This window comes from Trichomycterus rosablanca, chromosome 3 (genome assembly GCF_030014385.1).
Source record: "Trichomycterus rosablanca isolate fTriRos1 chromosome 3, fTriRos1.hap1, whole genome shotgun sequence".
NCBI classification, from domain to species: domain Eukaryota; kingdom Metazoa; phylum Chordata; class Actinopteri; order Siluriformes; family Trichomycteridae; genus Trichomycterus; species Trichomycterus rosablanca.
The window spans coordinates 51343069-51363742 of NC_085990.1; the positions used below are offsets into that span (position 1 = coordinate 51343069).

Here is a 20674-nt window from a genome sequence, read left to right on the forward strand (position 1 = left end):
CCATGTATCGTGAGATTTTAAGCCAAAACCTCCTTCCATCAGTGAGAGCATTGAAGATGGAACGTGGCTGGGTCTTCCAGCATGACAATGATCCCAAACACACCGCTCGGGCAACGAAGGAGTGGCTCCATAAGAAAAGCATTTCAAGGTCCTGGAGTGGCCTAGCCAGTCTCCAGACCTCAACCCCAGAGAAAATGTGTGGAGTCCGTGTTGCCCAGCGACAGCCCCAAAACATCACTGCTCTAGAGGAGATCTGCATGGAGGAATGGGCCAAAATACCAGCTACAGTGTGTGCAAACCTGGTGAAGACTTACAGGAAACGTTTCACCTCTGTCATTGCCAACAAAGGTTATGTTACAAAGTATTGAGTTGAACTTTTGTTATTGACCAAATACTTATTTTTCACCATAATTTACAAATAAATTCTTTAAAAACCCTACAATGTGATTTCCTGGATTTTTTTTCTCATTTTGTCTCTCATAGTTGAAGTGTAGCTATGATGAAAATTACAGACCTCTCTCATCTTTCTAAGTAGGAGAACTTGCACAATCAGTGGCTGACTAAATACTTTTTGGCCCCACTGTATATCCCCCCCACTAACAGGTGCCGTGATGAAGAGATAATCAGTGTTATTCACTTCACCTGCGGTCATAATGTTATGCCATAATGTATTTTAGGCTAATGTAAAATAATAGTGTTGTTTTTGACACTTATACACTGAAAGAAATACATACTGTATATATATAATATAAAAACACTGAAATACAATTGAAAACCGTTAAAATTCAAAACAAAAATACAATAAAATCGCCTGCTGCTTAAGGAAACACAGTGTCAAACTCCATAGGAAACAACAGCACAGCAGCACAAAAGCGGTTTTGCTGCTTCCCATGCGCCACAAAGCTTACCCCTTTGTTTACATTGCACACATGTTGAGTTTAAGGTACAAATTTATTGATGATGGGCGTCAATTTCAAGGTACCACTGTATAAAAAATAATTATGTTTCCACTTGCCTGTCTGCCTCGTTATCCTGATGTAGTTTTGAACTCTCGAGGTCAAATTTATGCTCCGCTACTGGCAAGCCGGGCACCTATATGGGCAACGATTGACTCGTCTGGGGAGGGAGTGCCGTAAAGATTCCTCATGACTGCAATTACGACCTCTGCTGGCGATCGATGGCACCTACACAGAGACAGGGGATAATGGAGATCAGTGCGTGATTTTCAGTGCGTGATACGGATCTCCATATGAACCCGCCTCGTGCAGGTGAAAAGAAGCGGTCGGCTACTGAACACGTAAAGGAAGCAAAATGCGATCTGGTAGTTTGATACGACCAGATTGGGAGGAAAAAAATGCATAAAAAGGCATTAAAAAAGTGATTCCGCTGAACCATTGCAGTAAATTATGCTCTGAGCAGGGCTGTTGTAGCCTAGTGGTTAAGTTACTGGACTAGTAATCGAAAGGTTGCTGGTTCAAACCCCACCCTTGCCAGGTTGCCACTGTTGGGCCCTTGAACAAGGCCTTTAACCTTCAATTGCTTAGACAATACACTGTCACAGTACAGTAAATCACTTTGGATAAAAAAGCGTCTGCTACATGTAAATGTCAGTTTTAACCTGTGATCATATTTTAATAATGAGGTGCCTTTAACGTAGAACAAGGCAAAAAATAAGATTAACAGCCCAAAAGCGCAAAAAAAAAAAAAAAGACTCAAATGTTACCACCTCATCACTGAGCATGGTTCTAACTCTTAAGATTCTTTAATACAGCTGCCGTGTGCTTGTGGCTGCATGTTAACCTGAGCTGCTGAGCTGCTGTGGCATTTGCTGGACTATAAACGTCTGTTCAGATCCGTCTGCTTTCTTGTTCTTCTTTATTAAGGAAGAAAATGTGCATGTGTGCATGTGACTGTGCATGTCGATTTGTATTTTTGCTGCTCTAGATCTACATCGATGCTGCAAGCTTTTTAATACTGAAGTGGGGAGGCACAGTGGGGAGGTGGGTAGCACTGTCGCCTCACAGCGGGTTGGATTCCCAGATGGAAGGGTCTGGGTTTTTTCTGTGTGGAGTTCATGCATGTTCTCCACGTGTCTGTGTGGGTTTCCTTCAGGAGCTCTGACTGAAGATACAAAATTGGCCGTGATGGTGTTTGGCGTTAAACTTGAACTGATGAATCATGGGTAACCAGTAACTACCTGTCAAGTCATGAATAGAACAAAAGTGTGTAAAACATGATGTTAAAAATCCTAATAAATTTAATACTAAAGCAGTAAACACAGCCCAAAACAAATGTCCGTGGTTTTATTATGTCGTTTATCAAATCTGTTTATAAACACCCTGAAAAATTGACCATAAATTTCTCTTCAAACATTGACAAGAAAATGTTTTAGGCCTTGTCCTGTGTGCCGGTATGCAGCCTAGTACACAGAAGGGTTTAATGCACTGTGTGCGTCACGTTCACCACAGCACCAGTATTATAATGATCTGCAGTTTAAGCCACAGTAGCTCCTCTGCTGGTCCAGACGCTTTAGCTTTTATGGTGGGCATAATTGGCAGTGCCTGCAGGGAGGGATAACCGGAATATGTGTGCGGGGTGTTCAGGCGTTGTGTGGGAACCCTGATTGGCGGATAGATGCTCCTGTGCAGAGTGCATGGTTGAAGAAGTATTCTGTTAAGGGTTCTGCGTGTGGGTCGGAGGAAGCGTGAGCAGAAATGAAACGTCCTCAACGGCAAAAATTCAGGGATCCCCAGCAGCGGAGGACAAATTTACTACACTACATCGGGAGAAAATGGGAGAAAAATGCATTATATATATACAGTGTATCACAAAAGTGAGTACACCCCTCACATTTCTGCAGATATTGAAGTATATCTTTTCATGGGACAACACTGACAAAATGACACTTTGACACAATGAAAAGTAGTCTGTGTGCAGCTTATATAACAGTGTAAATTTATTCTTCCCTCAAAATAACTCAATATACAGCCATTAATGTCTAAACCACCGGCAACAAAAGTGAGTACACCCCTAAGAGACTACACCCCTAAATGTCAAAATTGAGCACTGCTTGTCATTTTCCCTCCAAAATGTCATGTGATTTGTTAGTGTTACTAGGTCTCAGGTGTGCATAGGGAGCAGGTGTGTTCAATTTAGTAGTACAGCTCTCACACTCTCTCATACTGGTCACTGAAAGTTCCAACATGGCACCTCATGGCAAAGAACTCTCTGAGGATCTTAAAAGACGAATTGTTGCGCTACATGAAGATGGCCAAGGCTACAAGAAGATTGCCAACACCCTGAAACTGAGCAGTGGCCAAGATCATCCAGCGTTTTAAAAGAGCAGGGTCCACTCAGAACAGACCTCATGTTGGTCGTCCAAAGAAGCTGAGTGCACGTGGTCAGCGTCACATCCAACTGCTGTCTTTGAAAGATAGGCGCAGGAGTGCTGTCAGCATTGCTGCAGAGATTGAAAAGGTGGGGGGTCAGCCTGTCAGTGCTCACACGATATGCCGCACACTACATCAAATTGGTCTGCATGGCTGTCACCCCAGAAGGAAGCCTCTTCTGAAGTCTCTACACAAGAAAGCCCGCAAACAGTTTGCTGAAGACATGTCAACAAAGGACATGGATTACTGGAACCATGTCCTATGGTCTGATGAGACCAAGATTAATTTGTTTGGTTCAGATGGTCTCAAGCATGTGTGGCGGCAATCAGGTGAGGAGTACAAAGATAAGTGTGTCATGCCTACAGTCAAGCATGGTGGTGGGAATGCCATGGTCTGGGGCTGCATGAGTGCAGCAGGTGTTGGGGAGTTACATTTCATTGAGGGACACATGAACTCCAATATGTACTGTGAAATACTGAAGCAGAGCATGATCCCCTCCCTCCGGAAACTGGGTCGCAGGGCAGTGTTCCAGCATGATAATGACCCCAAACACACCTCTAAGACGACCACTGCTTTATTGAAGAGGCTGAGGGTAAAGGTGATGGACTGGCCAAGCATGTCTCCAGACCTAAACCCAATAGAACATCTTTGGGGCATCCTCAAGCGGAAGGTGGAGGAGCGCAAAGTCTCGAATATCCGCCAGCTCAGTGATGTCGTCATGGATGAGTGGAAAAGCATTCCAGTGGCAACCTGTGAAGCTCTGGTAAACTCCATGCCCAGGAGAGTTAAGGCAGTTCTGGGAAATAATGGTGGCCACACAAAATATTGACACTTCAGGAACTTTCACTAAGGGGTGTACTCACTTCTGTTGCCGGTGGTTTAGACATTAATGGCTGTATATTGAGTTATTTTGAGGGAAGAATAAATTTACACTGTTATATAAGCTGCACACAGACTACTTTTCATTGTGTCAAAGTGTCATTTTGTCAGTGTTGTCCCATGAAAAGATATACTTAAATATCTGCAGAAATGTGAGGGGTGTACTCACTTTTGTGATACACTGTATATATATATATACATACAGTATATACACACACTATATTGCCATATGATGTCGGCCCACCCTTTGCAGCTATAACAGCTTCAACTCTTCTGGGAAGGCTTTCCACAAGGTTTAGGAGTGTGTTTATGGGAATTTTTCACCATTCTTCCAGAAGCGCATTTGTGAGGTCAGACACTGATGTTGGACGAGAAGGCCTGGCTCACAGTCTCCGCTCTAATTCATCCCAAAGGTGTTCTATCTATCAGGTTTAGGTCAGGACAAGTTCTTCCACACCAAACTGGCTCATCCACGTCTTTATGGACCTTGTGCTTTGTGCACTGGTGCGCAGTCATGTTGGAACAGGAAGGGGCCATCCCCAAACTGTTCCCACAAAGTTGGGAGCATGAAATTGTCTGAAATCTCTTGGTACGCTGAAGCATTAAGAGTTCCTTTCACTGGAACTAAGGGGCCGAGCCCGACTCCTGAAAAACAACCTCACACCAGACCAACATCAGTGTCTGACCTCACAAATGCGCTTCTGGAAGAATGGTGAAAAATTCCCATAAACACACTCCTAAACCTTGTGGAAAGCCTTCCCAGAAGAGTTGAAGCTGTTACAGCTGCAAAGGGTGGACCGACATCATATTAAACCCTATGGATTAAGGATGGGATGTCGAGTCTTGGCTGCCCAACAACCTGTTAGAGGTTCTGTTGGTGACCACTGTAGGTCAGTTTTCACCACAGCTGCCTGTGATCACCCCTGTGATCCTTCAACCCAGTCGTCTTGCCATAACAGTTTGGTCCTTTTTAAAGTCACTGGGTCTTTGTTCTGCCCATATTATATGCAGTTTTAGGAATGTTTAGTCTTTTAACAAATTTGAGTGGTTTTATAATGCTCTATCAAATGTATTCTTTTTTTATTCTTAGAAACACTCAGCCTAATTTAATTTAAAAGAATGACCATAATTTACTCTAACAATAGTGAAGAAAAAGATATGCAAACGAAAACCTACTTCGAACTATAACATTGGCCTTATGTAAATTTTATACTGTTTGCTAATCTGGCTGAATCCAAATGTTGTTCTCACCAAAGTTCTTGTGAACCTTGGTTTCCTAAACTGCAGATTTAATATCTGTAAAAAATACTGTAAGCATGTAAAAACAGAGCTGATGGCTTAAAGTTGAATGAATGTCATTCACTATCAGCAACAAGTTCTATAGCATTTTGTTTTCGGTACCTCTCCTGAATTTGTTACTCATTTCTATTTAATTACATAAGTTTACAAAAGAAATTCAAATCCAAGAGTTTCCAGGTCTGGGAAGGAGCCAGACATTTGGATTGGGAGGTCCCTGCTGAGTCTGGTTCCTCTCAAGGTTTCTTCCTGTCATTTTAAGGGAGTTTTTCCTTCCCACTGTCGCCCTCGGTTTGCTCAACAGGGGTTTTTGGTCTGTCGGTCCTGGATTCTGTAAAGTTGCTTTGAGACGATGCCTATTGTAAAAAACAAAAAAACAAAGCACTATATGAATAAATTTGACTTGACTTGACTCTTGAGATCATGTCTTTGCACCCACACAACCCTAACAATTACACCTGACCTCTATCCCGGCTGAAAAACAAAGTCATCTATAATACTGCTGAAAAATAAATAGTTTAGTTTGGCTTAAAACCTGGACTTTCAGTTTGAAGCATCTGTATGAAAGTTGGCTTGCAGCTAATGTCTGAAGCAAAGCAGGGATGGGCTTGGTCAGGACCTGGATGGGAGACCGCCTGGGTGTACTGAGTGCTGTAAGTGTAGGGCGGCAAGGTGGCGCAGTGGGTAGCGCTGTCGCCGCACAGCAAGAAACCTGGCTTTGATTCCCTGTTTGGACAGCCAGCGTCCTTTCCGTGTGAATTGCATGTCAGGCCAAATGGAACCGCTAAAAATTGTGTGTGTGTGTCTGTGTGTGTCTGTGTCTCTGTGTGTGTGTGTGTCTGTGTGTGTCTCTGTGTCTGTGTGTGTCTGTGTGTGTCTGTCTTGTAATGGACTGGAAATTTGTCCTGGGTGCTTCCTGCCTTATGCCCAATGACTCGGACACACCGTAACCCTGACCAGAATAAAACGAATGAATGAACGACATGAAATGTGTCGAAATTGCCGTTTTTTACCAGTAGATGGCAGTAATTGCACGTATATTTGCTTAAAGCTTTCCATTAGCGCTCATAGTATGAAGAAAAAAAAAGTCATACTATGTAATATATCATTTCATTATCATGTTTTACCACCGTTTCATCCTGGTCAGGATCAAGGATCACAGTGGGTCCAGTCTCCCTGGGTTCACTGGTCGCAGTGCAGTAACACACCCCAAACAGGACTCCAAATCAATCACAGGGCCTCAGCCATGACTCCTCCTTTCTCATACAGAGCCATGTATGTAGACGCCCTACCGGACGATAGCGCCACTGGAGATTTGAACCCAGTGATCGTGGAGTTCTTGTATCTTGCATGATGTTGCTAGTACATCCTGCTGCTTGGCTGGCTATTAAAATGCACTCTTACTGGGAGCTGGGCGTGTGGTGGGCAAGTACCCGCTGTGTGCTGCTACCTAATGGTGTATTTGTTTGCATAAACAGATGAAGGAAGAGATTGATAAACTCGAGGACAAACTGGAGTTTGCCAATAACACGCTGAAGGGGGACTGGAGCCGCTGGCAGAAGAACATGAGGTCTGATCTGAGATCAGTCTTCACCCGGACGGCAGAGAAGAACGTGGAATATTATGAGAAGGTGAGCGACAGTTATTCACGAGTATGTTTACTTATGGAAGAGGTAGTGTTTAGAACAATACTAGGGATGGATAGGAGCTTTGCTTTTATCATGTGCCAGCAGAGAGCAGTAGTATTTCATTCTTATATCTGTGACTGACAGTGTATCGATCCTAACAGGCCTCCAAGGTCATAAAGAAATGATGTTATTTTTTGCTGAACAGCTTCGGAAAAGCAAAGTATTGTGATGTATGGTGTAAGACAGCTACACACACTTCCTCTTTGCTCTCCAAAGCTCTCTGCATGACTTTTCAGAGTAGAATCAGAAATCGTGACCCCACCACTAATGCTACAGTCCTGTCTGGAAAGTGAAACTGGTCTCTCAGGATGAGCTTTAAAAACACAGACGTTTTAAGAGGGATGTAATCCGTCATCTTTGTTAACGGCTGCCCAGCCCTCTGAGGCCAACCTGGACTGTTCTATCGGTGATGGCGAGTGCACTTTAGGACCTTGGGGCCTCTGTGCATCTTAACACTTCTTTTAATATCAAACAGAATAATAAAAAGAGCTAGAGACGTATCTTAATACGACAGATTAAAGGAAATCAATTGATTTGTGAGCTGCTGAGCCAGCACAAGCCTCCAAAACAGCTACACTGCACCTTGGCATAGATTCTAAGGATCTGTTTAAAAAGCTAGTGAGCTGCCTTGCTGTCTACTGCCTACATAGGCAGCTGCCTCAGTACTGTAGAGAGGATTCAGATGCACTAGTTAGACATCGGTTTTCGCTTACTGAGCTAACACAGTTAGCCTCATGCCATTCAAACCAAAGGGATGAGGTGGCACAACACGCTAGCATCACATAACGTCTCCCTCCGTGTACCGAAAACGGTTAAACCGTCCCCGACGAGCCCCAATTTACAAATAAACGACACTTGTGCACCTTCATACACATTAAACATCAATGAGAATTTATCTACGTTTGATAAGAACTCCGTTGCTTGCTTCGCATTCGTCCGCCATGTTTGTAACTTTGATGTTTGGGATTGCCTTCAGCGCTGAGGAAGAATCGGACGCTCCCTCGTCATTCAGTCAGATTATCACTCAGAGTTGAGGTGCCTCGGTAGGAGCGTTTTAAGGACACTGAGAATTTAGACACGCCCTCTTCTCGGGAGTGTAGGATGATGTAAAATGAATCTATGTAGAGAGATCACTCGGTTTTTGAACACACCCTAAGTCTCTACGACTGTATGAAATAAATAGGACATCAGTCCTAAATAAATTCCCTTTAATTGGTGTTGGAGATCCTTGTCCATCACTTCAGCCCATAATGTTAATGCTGTGTGGATGCTACAGACTCAGAAATGATTTAACTTGGACAGAAAACATCCAAAATACAGTGGTACCGTGTAACTCCACATCTTTAAAACTCGATGCCCTTCGTGGAGAAATGTGTCCCTTTAAACGCTTATCATAAATAAAGCTTAGCATGGTTTAATATAGTGAAAGAAGGAGACAGGAGTACTAAACTTCTCAAGTTCCTCCACTAATGAAATTCCTCGCTCATAGTTTTAGTACAATAAGTCACGTTAAGTTTTGTGCACCAGCGCATTCACACTTCATAGGAAATAACGGCACAGCAGCACAAAAGTGGTTGTGTCACTCAAGCATCTTCACGATTAAGAAGCATAATGAAACAATAATGAAGTAAAGCTAAAGTGCAGCTTTTATTATGTTTCAGTGTGTTTATATTATATTTGTGTTATTTTCAGTGTACAAGTGTCAAAAACAACCTCATTATTTTACATGAGCCTAAAATATATGCAGCTCCACGGGAACACATTGACAGGTTTCCCAAACATCCTTATAGGAAGAAAATACCTTGAAACTCAACGCCTTTTAAACTCAACACTCCCAGGACCAACTGACGTTGAGTTTCAAGGTACTGTATTGCACTTTCTCACCTATGTTACTCAGCAGAGACCTCACCTGGCCTTGTTTATAAACGAGCTCACAGACGCTTGAGGGGTGTGTTCGAAAACCTAGTGATCTCTCTACATAGACGCATTTTACGTCATCCTACACTTGCTCCCTGGAAGGAGGCTGTTCAAACTGTGTCAAAATGTACTGTATATGTCCAATATATTTATTTTTATATATATATATATATACAGTGTATCACAAAAGTGAGTACACCCCTCACATCTCTGCAAATATTTCATTATATCTTTTCATGGGACAACACTATAGAAATGAAACTTGGATATAACTTAGAGTAGTCAGTGTACAGCTTGTATAGCAGTGTAGATTTACTGTCTTCTGAAAATAACTCAACACACAGCCATTAATGTCTAAATAGCTGGCAACATAAGTGAGTACACCCCACAGTGAACATGTCCAAATTGTGCCCAAATGTGTCGTTGTCCCTCCCTGGTGTCATGTGTCAAGGTCCCAGGTGTGAATGGGGAGCAGGGCTGTTAAATTTGGTGTTTTGGGTACAATTCTCTCATACTGGCCACTGGATATTCAACATGGCACCTCATGGCAAAGAACTCTCTGAGGATGTGAGAAATAGAATTGTTGCTCTCCACAAAGATGGCCTGGGCTATAAGAAGATTGCTAACACCCTGAAACTGAGCTACAGCATGGTGGCCAAGGTCATACAGCGGTTTTTTAGGACAGGTTCCACTCGGAACAGGCTTCGCCAGGGTCGACCAAAGAAGTTGAGTCCACGTGTTCGGCGTCATATCCAGAGGTTGGCTTTAAAAAATAGACACATGAGTGCTGCCAACATTGCTGCAGAGGTTGAAGACGTGGGAGGTCAGCCTGTCAGTGCTCAGACCATACGCCGCACACTGCATCAACTCGGTCTGCATGGTCGTCATCCCAGAAGGAAGCTGACGCACAAGAAAGCCCGCAAACAGTTTGCTGAAGACAAGCAGTCCAAGAACATGGATTACTGGAATGCCCTGTGGTCTGACGAGACCAAGATAAACTTGTTTGGCTCAGATGGTGTCCAGCATGTGTGGCGGCGCCCTGGTGAGAAGTACCAAGACAACTGTATCTTGCCTACAGTCAAGCATGGTGGTGGTAGCATCATGGTCTTGGGCTGCATGAGTGTTGCTGGCACTGGGGAGCTGCAGTTCATTGAGGGAAACATGAATTCCAACATGTACTGTGACATTCTGAAACAGAGCATGATCCCCTCCCTTCGAAAACTGGGCCTCATGGCAGTTTTCCAACAGGATAACGACCCCAAAAACAACCTCCAAGATGACAACTGCCTTGCTGAGGAAGCTGAAGGTAAAGGTGATGGACTAAACCCAATTGAGCACCTGTGGCGCATCCTCAAGTGGAAGGTGGAGGAGTTCAAGGTGTCTAACATCCACCAGCTCCGTGATGTCATCATGGAGGAGTGGAAGAGGATTCCAGTAGCAACCTGTGCAGCTCTGGTGAATTCCATGCCCAGGAGGGTTAAGGCAGTGCTGGATAATAATGGTGGTCACACAAAATATTGACACTTTGGGCACAATTTGGACATGTTCACTGTGGGGTGTACTCACTTATGTTGCCAGCCATTTAGACATTAATGGCTGTGTGTTGAGTTATTTTCAGAAGACAGTAAATCTACACTGCTATACAAGTTGTACACTGACTACTCTAACTTATATCCAAGTTTTATTTCTATAGTGTTGTCCCATGAAAAGATATAATGAAATATTTGCAGAAATGTGAGGGGTGTACTCACTTTTGTGATACACTGTATATATATATATATATATATATATATTTATTTATTTCCGAATGCAGTCCCCCTATTGCATTGTAGCCTGTATAACACTGTGGGCACAGCAGCCGCACACCACAAGATGGCGAGTTCAAAGAATTGCTATGGAAACGCCATAGCAACAAGGATGTTGCTCAGAGACGGGCGAGATGAGCATCCCTTGATTAGGACTTAATTTAGACGCTGCGGAATATATTTAAGGTTTTCAAGCACTGCTTCATGACCGTCTCTTATAGAACATGGGGAACAGCAGGGGTTAGTCCTGGGCCTGTAATTATTCATCGTACGAGGCTTCTGCACTGCACGTACCCTTGAATTCAACACTTAACACCGTTCCTGCAGGAAAATCCGCTGTGCTCTACAGAGACGGGTTGTTCCACCTCCTCGTTTCTGCTTCTGTACCATTGTTTTCCCAGCCCCGCCTGTATTTTTCTCCTTATTATCTCTGTTCACCTGCAAATCAGCTGGAAACATCTGGAGCCGAGGTAGAGCAGAGACTCGGCTCTCAGATGGTTCATCTGTTGTTCTGCCTTTTATTTTGTGTACACAGCCGTTCTTATTTTGCTCTGTTTAGAAAAAGGTTGCTGGGCATGTGGAATGCATTAATGCACTTTATAGCCATAAGTATGTGGACAACTTTTGGACATCCCATCCTAAACCATGAGCAATTCCAGTCTCCACTCTTCTAAGTACACTTTCCACTAGGTTTTGTAGCAGTTGTAGCCTAGTGGTTAAGGTACTGGACTAGTAATCAAAAAGTTGCTGGTTAAAGCCCCACTCTTGGGCCCTTGAGCAAGGCCCTTAACCCTCAATTGCTTAGACAATATACTGTCACAGTACTGCAAGTCGCTTTGGATAAAAGCGTCTACTAAATGCTGAAAATGTAAATGTTTTGGCATGTAGAAGTTGTTCCCATTTATTCAAAAGAGCGTTCGTGACTGATACTGGATTGTAGAGTTATTGAACAAGAAAGACAACAGATGTTCCGATTCGTCTCAGTTCTGTTAATTGGGTTGAGGTCAATGTTCTGCGCAGGCCACTGGAGCTTCTCCACACCAAACTCTCAAATCGTGTCTTTAAGGACCTCATATTTGTGGCAACAATTTGGGGAACTCCTGGTTCATTGCAAGAACTTTATTCAAGCATTCAGGCATTTAGGAAAAAACTATATGTCCCAGAATTTTTTATGAGGGGATCTTCAAAAAGTTTCCTCACGAGTAGTCGGTCGTGTCTGAGAGACTGAGAGACGCTTATAGTCCGGATTTAGCTCCATCTGATTTCCACCTTTTTGGACGCTCAAAGAAGCTTTAAGGGGAAGAAGATTGTCATGTGGTGATGATGTGAAAGCAGCGCTGCATCAGTGGCTACGAGCTCAACCAAAAACAGTTTGAAGAACCCTCATACATCATGTGGCCGCATGACCAAGAAACTGATTTTACTACTGCATGTAATTTTAAATCAGATTTTAATCTTGCACGTGTCCATTCATTTTTCTCCCACTCAGCTTGTTCTTTAAGATCTTAGAGAACACTTTCCACTTCATTTCGGCATGTGAAAGTTGTTCCCGTTCATTCAGAATAGCATTCGTGACTGATACTGGACTGCAAAGCTCCAAAGCAAAATATGTCGCCGTTCAGAAATAACTAAGTCGGGAAACGCTACCGATTTATGTTATAATTTGAAAAAATACCACCCAGTCGAGCATATAAAACAGCGTTTAAGTGTTGTTAACCAGCCATCCAGCAGTGCCGTTAGTCGGCCATCAAGCAGTGGACTTTATTTTAAGCAACAACAGTCAGTTGTGGCGTGTTACCACGTCGTTTCTGTCGTTACCACTTAAGAAAAAGGCACCATGAAATAACGGCAGCTGTCTCTTATTTCATGGCTAAAGACATGATGCCTATTAGTACGGTGGAGAAAGAGCCTTCAAATACCTGCTGAAAGTACATGACTTAAGGTATCAACAAGTTCGATTTTTTTTTTTTTTTTTTTTTTTTACTATTTGCATTGCTTTGTGTAATTTGCATACTATGCTGCATGTATATCATGTTCATATAATAAATATTATACAACAGTTAGTTCCGACCTTACAATCTGATTGGTTGAGAAGCGTTCTAACCGTGCTGATATTGGTGATAACAGTTACGGCCTTTTCACACCACAACTGTATTACTCCGCTGACGCGTTGCCAGTAACGACAAGCTTCATGCACACACACACGCGCACGCAGGCGACACAGACTTTTTTCCCCGACCGCATTTTAAATCCGTTATCTGATATACAATCTAGTGCACTATGTAGGGAACATAAATTCGTGATCTGATATACAATCTAGTGCACTATGTAGGGAACATAAATTCGTGATCTGATATACAATCTAGTGCACTATGTAGGGAACATAAATCCGTTATCTGATATACAATCTAGTGCACTATGTAGGGAACATAACCAATTGTCTAATATACTATCTAGTGCACTATGTAGGGAACATAAATCCGTGATCTGATATACAATCTAGTGCACTATGTAGGGAACATAACCAATTGTCTAATACACAATCTATTGCACTATGTAGGGAACTTTAATGTATTTGTAACGTGAACAGTTAGCTTAATAGCTCAGTTAGCAGCTCCTAAAAGTTCTGTTATCACCCATAATCCTTTTGTGTGTGTGAGAGGTTTTTTATTTCTTTGTTTTCCCTTCGGAGGTTCTTGCCTTTTTCTTCTTGTTGTTCTTACCTCCCTGAAATGAGTTTTTGCAACTTGGGATGTCTGCTTTGTAGTGTTAAACTTTATATTCGGTGTGGAACTACTTTTTGGCGGAGGGTATTGTCAATATTAAAGCATATTTATTATTAAATTTGATTATTTATTTTCTTTCTTTACTGTGATAAAATTTTTGGCCAAATCGCCCAGCTCTACTGTGCACACATTCGGAAGCATATTATTGATTATTGAGTCTGGGCGTAGCACTTGAACTTTATAATCAATAGTGGTGTCCTATTAGTGCTCCTTACAACACTTCATTCAAGCATGACCTCCACCCAAAATTTGCCAGTTTTCATCAAGCAAGCATATAGTGTCCAGATATCCATGATTAGGGCCCTACTAAATTCATGTAGAAATGTGATTAATTTCACGGACTTCGTTTTTCAAAAATAACAGATTTCACAGATTTTTAAAGAAAAGAGCCACAATTCACGACAGTCGTTAAATAATTCTCATAAATAAATTAATGGAATAAAATAAATTGAAACTACAATACACAGCACAGCTACTTTAATAGTTGAATGTAAATCCAGCAAGGGTCTGAAAACGTTGTCTGTGTTTTGACCCGCCCTCTGCGTCCACAGAATTGGTTGTTAGTTTTCGTGTTTTTAGCTGCTTTACTCTTCCGTAGGATTGCTAGGACGCCTCATAGTGCAATTGTCATGACCGTGAATTTGGTCATAATGCATCATAATTTAGTTTCCATAAAGACATTGGAATAGAATTTTTATGATCATCCACATTGTCTGCTTTGTAAGAAACAACTAAATGTCCCAGAATTTTCCATCCTGTGGTCACGTGACCTAGAAACTGATTTTATTACTGCATTTATTTGAAATCAGTGTCTGTGGATTTTAATCTTGCATGTGTCTATCTTTTATTCCTCTCATCCTAAGAACTTAGAGAAGTTTTCTTTTTGAAGTGAGCGCCTGTCACACAGCAAAGCAAAGCGAGACTCAGAGTCTCAGAGTTTGACAGCAACTCATCGTTTCAGTCACCGCGAGGTTGTAAATGTCCCTCTGCTCACAGACCAGCTCGGAAAATGAGTTTATGCTTCCGGAACTCCTTTATACACTGTCATCCCTAATGTTCTGAATCAAAGCAAGACCTTCAGGTTTTGTAAATGTTTACACCTTACTAGAAGCTTTCATGTATTGTCAAGGTTATATTATTTTAAAATGTTTTAGTTTTCCATCCACACTGAAATGTGGAAAGTAAAGAATATATCTTGACCAGGCATGTCTGAACCACAGCATGGGGGCCAATATTAAACGCTGCAGTGCTGATATACACCGATTAGCCATAACATTAAAACCACCTCCTTGTTTCTACACTCACTGTCCATTTTATCAGCTCCACTCACCATATAGAAGCACTTTGTAGTTCTACAATTACTGACTGCTTTCACCTTGTTCCTCAATGATCAGGACCCCCACAGGACCACCACAGAGCAGGTATTATTTAGGTGGAGGATCATTCTCAGCACTGCAGTGACACTGACATGGTGGTGGTGTGTTAGTGTGTGTTGTGCTGGTATGAGTGGATCACACATAGCAGTGCTGCTGGAGTTTTTAAATACCGTGTCCACTCACTGCCCACTCTATTAGACACTCCTACCTAGTCGATCCACCTTGTAGATGTAAAGTCAGAGACGATCGCTCATCTATTGCTGCTGTTTGAGTTGGTCATCTTCTAGACCTTCATCAGTGGTCACAGGATGCTGCCCACGGGGCGCTGTTGGCTGGATATTTTTGGTTGGTGGACTATTCTCAGTCCAGCAGTGACAGTGAGGTGTTTAAAAACTCCAGCAGCGCTGCTGTGTCTGATCCACTCATACCAGCACAACACACACTAACACACCACCACCATGTCTGTGTCACTGCAGTGCTGAGAATGATCCACCACCTAAATAATGGTGGTCCTGTGGGGGTCCTGACCATTGAAGAACGGCATGAAAGGGGGCTAACAAAGTGTGTAGAGAAACAGATGGACTACAGTCAGTAATTGTAGAACTACAAAGTGCTTCTAACGTCTTAATGTTATGGCTGATCGGTGTATGTCCATATAGTTTATGCTCATGTATCTTTAAACAGATCTTCGTATGAGAACCTATAGTACCAGTATAGGTCTTGACTGACCATTATCGATGTGACATACGGTCTGTCTGAAAACCTTTCAAACCTTTCAAATCATTTTACATAGACACATAGATTTTATATGATCATACGTTTTGCCCAAATACACCACAAGACTGAGCTGAGTTCCCAGAAAGAGATAAGTGTGCTGGCATTGCACGTCATCGGAAAACCAGACTGTCCAGAGCAGCCCAGTATTAGAAAAGCAGGTTTGCCAGCAAAGGAGCTGGCAAGTCTAAGTGAAAGTAACCATGACCAATGCTCACACACTGGCACATCAATCATTTGCGCCTCCATACTTACTCTGTTGGCCAAAAATGGCAAAGCAGAAGGACACATGGTTTTTTTGGTATCATTCAAATAGTCTGTCATTATTTTGGAGCTTTCAGTGTTTAAGACTTTTACCACTAGCACAGATACGTCCCCAGATAAAGTGTTTATAAGTGTGGCAAAAGGGTCTCAGTGCTCTTATGATTCGGAATGTGTGTGTTCTCTTGCAGTGTCTGGCCGTGTGGGAGGCGTTCCTGCTGTCTCAGCAGACTGAGCCCAGTGAAGGAGGAGACAAGCACTACTGATCTTCCCTAACGCATTCATCAAAACACCAAAGTGTCCAAAGAGAAGTTTTTACCTGCAGTTCAAATACTTCAGTTCTACAGCAGGCATTGCCTAAGATATCTGTATAAACGTAACTGTGCCTTATTCCCAGCTGATCCAGAAACAGCATTAATTATTACAGTGCAATAAAAAATAAAATAAAAATTTCAAGCTGGAAAAAATATTTGACAGAAATGATTGATTGTGGTTAATTATTTACATCAAATAATAATAATCGAAGAATTTAATAACATGCAATACAGACTATTTATGATCATTATTTTTTATTTGGATTATTTGGGTACAGTTTATCTGAAGCCTTTAATTTTTCTTGGCTAAGCAACCAAAGATAAACACTAGTTCAATATAAATAAGAAATTGTGCATTTATGGTACTAATATGATTACCATAGGATTTTCTCAGCCATCTACTGATCTACAAATCATGTAAGCATCATGCTGTAATGCCTTAAATCACATGCAGATTCAGAGAGCTGAAATAAAGCTGCATCCCAAACCACATACTACCATATTGGACTTGTGGAACCAGAAATGGCTAATTAAAAGACGTCCTGGCAAGTCTAAGAAAGAGAAACCATGATATATAGAGAAACTTCCACCTGCAGTGAATTAACACTCGTTTATTAAAAGAAACTAACACATCAATCATCTGCGCCTCTGTGCCCCCTCTGCCGGCCAAAGAATGGCAAAGCAGAAGGACAAGACTCTTAAAATAGTTTTGATGGAAGCATTTAAATAGTCAGACGTTAGTTCAGTCCTTTAAGACCTTTATTCATATCTGTTCATGTAAACAGTACATAGAGCTGAAATATAGCTGCATCCCAAACTACATACCATCGTACTAGACTTGTGGAACCAGAAATGGCTAATTTAAGAGATGTCCTGGCAAGTCTAAGAGAGAGAAACCATGATATATAGAGAAACTTCCACCTGCAGTGAATTAACACTCGTTTATTAAAAGAAACTAACACATCAATCATCTGCGCCTCTGAGCCCCCTCTGCCAGCCAAAGAATGGCAAAGCAGAAGGACAAGACTCTTAAAATAGTTTTCATGGAAGCATTTAAATAGTCAGACGTTAGTTCAGTCCTTTAAGACCTTTATTCATATCTGTTCATGTAAACAGTACATATAGCTGCATCCCAAACTACATACCATCGTACTAGACTTGTGGAACCAGAAATGGCTAATTTAAGAGATGTCCTGGCAAGTCTAAGAGAGAGAAACCGTGATATATAGAGAAACTTCCACCTGCGCGAATCAGAACTTGTGAGGTGAAGGCGATTGACACTTAAGAGAAACTGACACATCAATCCTCTGTGCCTCTGTGCCCCCTTTGCAAGCCAAAGAATGACAAAGCAGAAGGACTTGACTCTTAAAATAGTCAGCTGTTAGTTTAAAGCTTTAAGACCTTCATCAATAATCTGTTCATGTAAAGAGTACAGAGAGCTGAAATAAAGCTGCATCACAAACCACATACTACCGTACTAGTCTCATGGAACCAGACATGGCTAATTAAGTGGCACATCTGGAGGAACATGTGTACTATAATTGGACCAAACTTCAAATGTATAAGCCAGTCTAATGCCTGAAGCAAAGCTCATAGCAACAGAACAAAAATGTCTGTATTTCTAATATATATAGATACACGCATATCCCAACTTGCTTGGAAGCTTGGTCAGAGCACAGGGTCAGTTATTGCACAGGGTCAGTTATTGTACCGCGCCCCTGGAGCAGACAGGGTTAAGGACCTTGCTCAGGGGCCCAACAATGGCCGCATAGCAGAGCCTGGATTTAAACAGACAATCTTCCGATTGATAGCCCAAAGCTCTACACACTAGGCTATCACTTTCCCTAGTGCCAAACAGTCTGTCTTAAACTGGACACTACAATATTATTAACCATGTCAAATTACTACCAACAGTATTGTTACAGACAGTAAAGGTATGTGGACACCTGACTGTGAGCATTTTAAACATCTAGTTCCAAAACCGTGGCCATTAATATGGAACACAGCAGAAATTCATGTACCTATGTTGTTACCTTAACAAAAAAGACGCCAAATGACGTGCAAATTCAGTGTTGTGTGTACAAAACATCAATAAATGTAGTAAAATATAAAGATTTTCTTTGCACGGCACAGATCACTCTGTTAATTGGATGTACTGAAGCCGTGTACAAGTAATAAAAGTAATGACTTCTGGCTGTTTTAGTCTCGAATGTTTACAGATATGAAGAAATGGAATAAAAGGTTGCCTTAAGGTACTGGCAGCTACATTACATAAGACCCAACATCATCTTCAGGCTGTGTGCTTTTACCCATTAGAAGGAAAAGAATACAAGTGCAAACATCTTTAAAAAAATAAATAAATCATAAGTGGCTGTTCATAAAACATCTATTTTCTCCCGATTTCTAGCGCATCCAATTTTTACCCAATTGCATTATGCTTCCTCTCTACTGGTGCTGACCTCCACCCCGGTTGTGGAGAGTGAACTGACACACGCCCCCTCTAACACGTGAGCAGTAACCGACTGCATCTTTTCACCTGCACGAGGCGAGTTCATATGCGGATCAGCTTTGTGTACGGAGAGCCATCAATCAGCCAGCAGAGGTCGTAATTGCATCAGTTATGAGAGAGTCCCTATCCGGCTTCCCACCCTGTATGAAGAACAGGCCAAACGTTGTTCATGTAGCCGCCGAGCCCAGCCGGATGGCAGAGCTGAGATTTAATGCGATGTATTCAAAATCCCAGTTCTGGTGTGCTAGCGTATTTTACCGCTGTGCCACCTAAACGGCTAAAACATCTATTTTTTTAAAGACTTTGGAAGTTTTACGGGGTCGATTTGCTGTGGATTAATTTAATCTGCATTAAACTGCTGTTGTATCTTCATTGTTCTGCAGTTCATGACCAACTTTTCCAGTATGTTATCTTTGAGATCATGGTGAGCCTTGCAAGCCTAATACAGGGCTAAACAGCCAAGATAATTCAGTGTGTCACCATTGGTGCTACACAGAATGTGGTATAGGATTCAGCCTGAATGAGTCCTTGAATTAAAACTGGGACGGATTGATGAAGAACATTACTGTATGTGACAGTTCCATGAAGACCAGTGACATGACCAGTAACTTGATGACATGATGGAAAAAATAAGCTCATTTTATGTTTGTTAGACCGACTCTGCTATGCTCTCAGTAAAAGGGGAACAACTGAGAAGTCAGTGATACTAGAAAATGTAATTCAATTTAAAGCTTTGCATCTTTTGTAGATTATGTTATAAGAAATTGAAGTAGTAGCTCATGGAAACTCATTGCTGAAGTGCATATAATCCTGATATTAAAATTACTGCCATATATTTTTAATTTTGTATGTTTAGAAGCTCTTATTGTTAACTGGTGCCTTCATGACATTACATTGCACTGTCAATTATTTGTAGAAACAGAACGATTAGGCTGTAGACTCTTTTGTTCCTTCTAATATCATTTTTGTTTATAACAAGCTCAAATTGTGCAAGCACGAACCTGAAGTGCCTCTTCTGAATAAAACGTATTAATATTTTCCACCCAGTGATTTTTCTATTTATGTAAGTTCACTTCTAATTTCTTGGATGCTGTGTTCATTTTTACATTTTCATATTGGATCCATTGCTTAATAGAAAGTACTAAACTGAAACTTTGCTTTGGACTAAAGTGTCTGCTAAATACCAAAAATGTAAATATAAAACGTAAATGTTTGTGGAGATTTACATTTACATTTTCTGTGTTCAGCAGACGCCTTTATCCAAAGCGACTTACATTACAGAGACAGTGTACAGTCTGAGCAATTGAGGGTTAAGGGCCTTGCTCAAGGACCCAACAGCAGCACCCTGGAAGTGCTGGGGCGTGAACCAGCGACCTTCTGATTACTAGTCCAGTACCTTAACCACTAGGCTATGGCTTGCCCAGATCTACACACACTTCATGGCTTGGTTTTTGTCCTGACAGTGTAGTGTAAATGTGGGCTGTTTTGGACCCAGGTCTGTGCCTTTGCAAACTATGTCCAATCAATTCAAGCGGGTGAAAGGGCTTGCTCAAGGGCCCAACAGTGGCTGCATGGCAGAGCTGGGATTCAAACCCACAACCTTCTAGTTGTTAACTACAGCTCTACCACTAGGCTATCACTGTCCCAAGTTCTAAGCACAGCTCAAGGGTAATTAAAGCA

The 20674-nt window shown here is 41.8% G+C and overlaps 1 protein-coding gene across 2 annotated transcripts in view; it reads left to right on the top strand.

Annotated features, from left to right (window-relative positions):
* Nucleotides 1–16640, top strand: part of snx7 (sorting nexin 7) — a 38455-nt gene extending 21815 nt beyond the window's left edge. For both annotated transcript variants that reach the window (XM_062992215.1, XM_062992216.1), the window contains 2 exons: nucleotides 7043–7195; nucleotides 16363–16640. In XM_062992215.1, coding sequence (XP_062848285.1) covers nucleotides 7043–7195; nucleotides 16363–16437 — 228 coding nt within the window. In that variant the 3' untranslated portion in view covers nucleotides 16438–16640. The remainder of the gene's footprint in view (nucleotides 1–7042; nucleotides 7196–16362) is intronic.
* The last annotated feature ends 4034 nt before the right edge of the window (nucleotides 16641–20674 follow it).